Source organism: Notechis scutatus, chromosome Z, assembly GCF_049901735.1.
Source record: "Notechis scutatus isolate UNSWTSFEM ecotype Mainland chromosome Z, rNotScu1.2, whole genome shotgun sequence".
Lineage (NCBI taxonomy): Eukaryota > Metazoa > Chordata > Lepidosauria > Squamata > Elapidae > Notechis > Notechis scutatus.
Window position 1 is genome coordinate 123,184,643 of NC_142025.1, and position 2,500 is coordinate 123,187,142.

Consider the following 2,500-nt stretch of genomic DNA (forward strand, 5'->3'; position numbering starts at 1 on the left):
CAGGGTCCCTTCCACCTTCGTTAGTCTGTTCTCTCCTTCCTTCCTTCCTTCCTTCCTTCCTTCCTTCCTTCCTTCCACCTTCCTAGGAGAGCAGCCTTCCAATATTTGAGGGCGGGGGTTGGACTAGATGACCTTCAAGGTCCCTTCCAACTCTGTTCATCTGATTTTAATGAAAAGCAGGACCAGGGGTGGCAGGAGAGCAGGTTCCAATATTTGAGGGCAAAGGGGTTGGACTAGATGACCTACAAGGTCCCTTCCAACTCATAATCTGATTTTAAGGAACAAAAGGACCAGGGGAGACAGGACAGCAGCCTTCCAATATTTGAGAGCGGGGTTGGACTAGATGACCTACAAGGTCCCTTCCAACTCTGTTCATCTGATTTTAATGAAAAGCAGGACCAGGGGTGGCAGGAGAGCAGGTTCCAATATTTGAGGGCAAAGGGGTTGGACTAGATGACCTTCAAGGTCCCTTCCAACTCTGTTCATCTGATTTTAATGAAAAGCAGGACCAGGGGTGGCAGGAGAGCAGGTTCCAATATTTGAGGGCAAAGGGGGTTGGACTAGATGACCTACAAGGTCCCTTCCAGCTCATAATCTGATTTTAATTAAAAGCAGGACCAGGGGAGACAGGAGAGCAGCCTTCCAATATTTGAGGACAAAGGGGTTGGACTAGATGACCTACAAGGTCCCTTCCAACTCATAATCTGATTTTAAGGAACAAAAGGACCAGGGGAGACAGGAGAGCAGCCTTCCAATATTTGAGGGTGAGGGGGTTGGACTAGATGACCCACAAGGTCCCTTCCAGGTCATAATCTGATTTTAAGGAACAAAAGGACCAGGGGAGACAGGAGAGCAGCCTTCCAATATTTGAGGGTGCGGGTTGGACTAGATGACCTACAAGATCCCTTCCAACTCTGTTCATCTGATTCTAATGAAAAGCAGGACCAGGGGAGGCAGGAGAGCAGCCTTCCAATATTTGAGGGCAAAGGGGTTGGACTAGATGACCTACAAGGTCCCTTCCAACTCTGTTAATCTCTTCTTCCTTCCTTCCTTCCTTCCTTCCTTCCTCCCTCCCTCCCTCCCTTCTTTCCTTCCTTCCTTCCTTCCTTCCTTCCTCCGTTCCTCTTTCTTTCTTTCTTTCTTTCTTTCTTTCTTTCTTTCTTTCTTTCTTTCTTTCTTTCTTTCTTTCTTTCTTTCCTTCCTTCCTTCCTTCCTTCCTTCCTTCCTTCCTTCCTTCTTGATAGAGGGTCTCCTGGTTGGGCAGGGGGTTGGACTAGATGACCTACAAGGTCCCTTCCAACTCTGTTAATCTGTCCTTCCTTCCTTCCTTCCTTCCTTCCTTCCTTCCTTCCTTCCTTCCTTCCTTCCTTCTTGATGTAGGGCCTGCTGCTCAGGTGGGTGGGGTGGGGGTCGGACTAGATGACCTACGAGTTCCCTTCCAACTCTTGCTTGTGATCTGTTAGAGACGGCTTTTGGGCCCCGCCGAGGGCGCTCTGCACACGCTCGGCGGGGCTGCCAGGCCGTCTCCTCCGCCTCCGGGGCCTTTCGGGGTCGGGGCTGCCGCTGGTGCTCCTCCTCCCCCCGCCTCCCAGCCACGTCCCGCGGCCCCTCCTCCTCGGCCCGCCAACCTGCCTTTAAAGCGCTGCCCGGCCTGGCCCCGCCGCAGCTGCTCCTTGCAACCGTCCCGCCGCTGCAATGCCGCTCGCCCTGCTGCTCCTGCTGGGGCTGTCGCGGCTGAGCCGGGGCCAGACCCCTCGGCCGCCCCCGCCACCAACCAGACCAGGTAGACCACCCCCCGTCCGTCTAGATGCCCCGGGCTCCGCTCCAAGGAGGCGGGAAGGGTGGAGGGTGGGTGGGAGGAAGCAGGGTTGGATAGGGAGGGGGATCCCCCCTTTACCCTCTCCCCTCTTGCCCGCAGGCCCGTCTTCCTGTGCGGTGGCGACTACAACGCCAGCAACGGCTACCTGGCCAGCGAGGGCTTCCCCGCCCATTACCCGCCCAGCAAGACCTGCACCTGGACCATCACGGTAAGCCCCCCACCCCGCCCCCGTGCCCAGCCAGGTTGCCCCAGCCACCCGCGGAGGAGGGAAGGCTGGCACGGCCGGCTGAACAGATAACAGATCATCGGAGTTGGAAGGGAGCTTGGGGGTCATCTAGTCCAACCCCCTTCTGCCCTCCAGGTGCCCGAGGGGCAGGTGGTGATGCTCTCCTTCCGCGTCTTCGACCTGGAGCCTGACCCGGTCTGCCGCTACGACTACCTGGAGGTCTTCAACGGGACACGCCGCCCTGGAGTCCCAGCGCCTGGGACGCTACTGTGGCACTTTCCGCCCCGGGGCCATCCTGGCCACGGGCAACCGGCTGCTGCTGCGGATGGTGTCCGACGAAAGGACGGGCGGCAGGGGCTTCCTGGTCTGGTTCAGCGGGGGGCTCCCCCACGTGGACGGTAAGTTGTGTGTGTGGGGGGTGGCTGTACCACCATCACCACCACCACCCCCGGACA

General features: G+C 57.4%; 1 protein-coding gene across 1 annotated transcript in view; it reads left to right on the forward strand.

Annotated features, from left to right (window-relative positions):
• The window catches only part of LOC113432650 (procollagen C-endopeptidase enhancer 1-like), a 24,131-nt gene that overhangs the window by 7,651 nt on the left and 13,980 nt on the right, over positions 1-2,500 (forward strand). Inside the window, 4 exon segments of the mRNA XM_087947418.1 lie at positions 1,464-1,783; positions 1,919-2,027; positions 2,181-2,291; positions 2,293-2,443. Of these exon segments, the coding sequence (XP_087803544.1) occupies positions 1,464-1,783; positions 1,919-2,027; positions 2,181-2,291; positions 2,293-2,443 (691 nt within the window).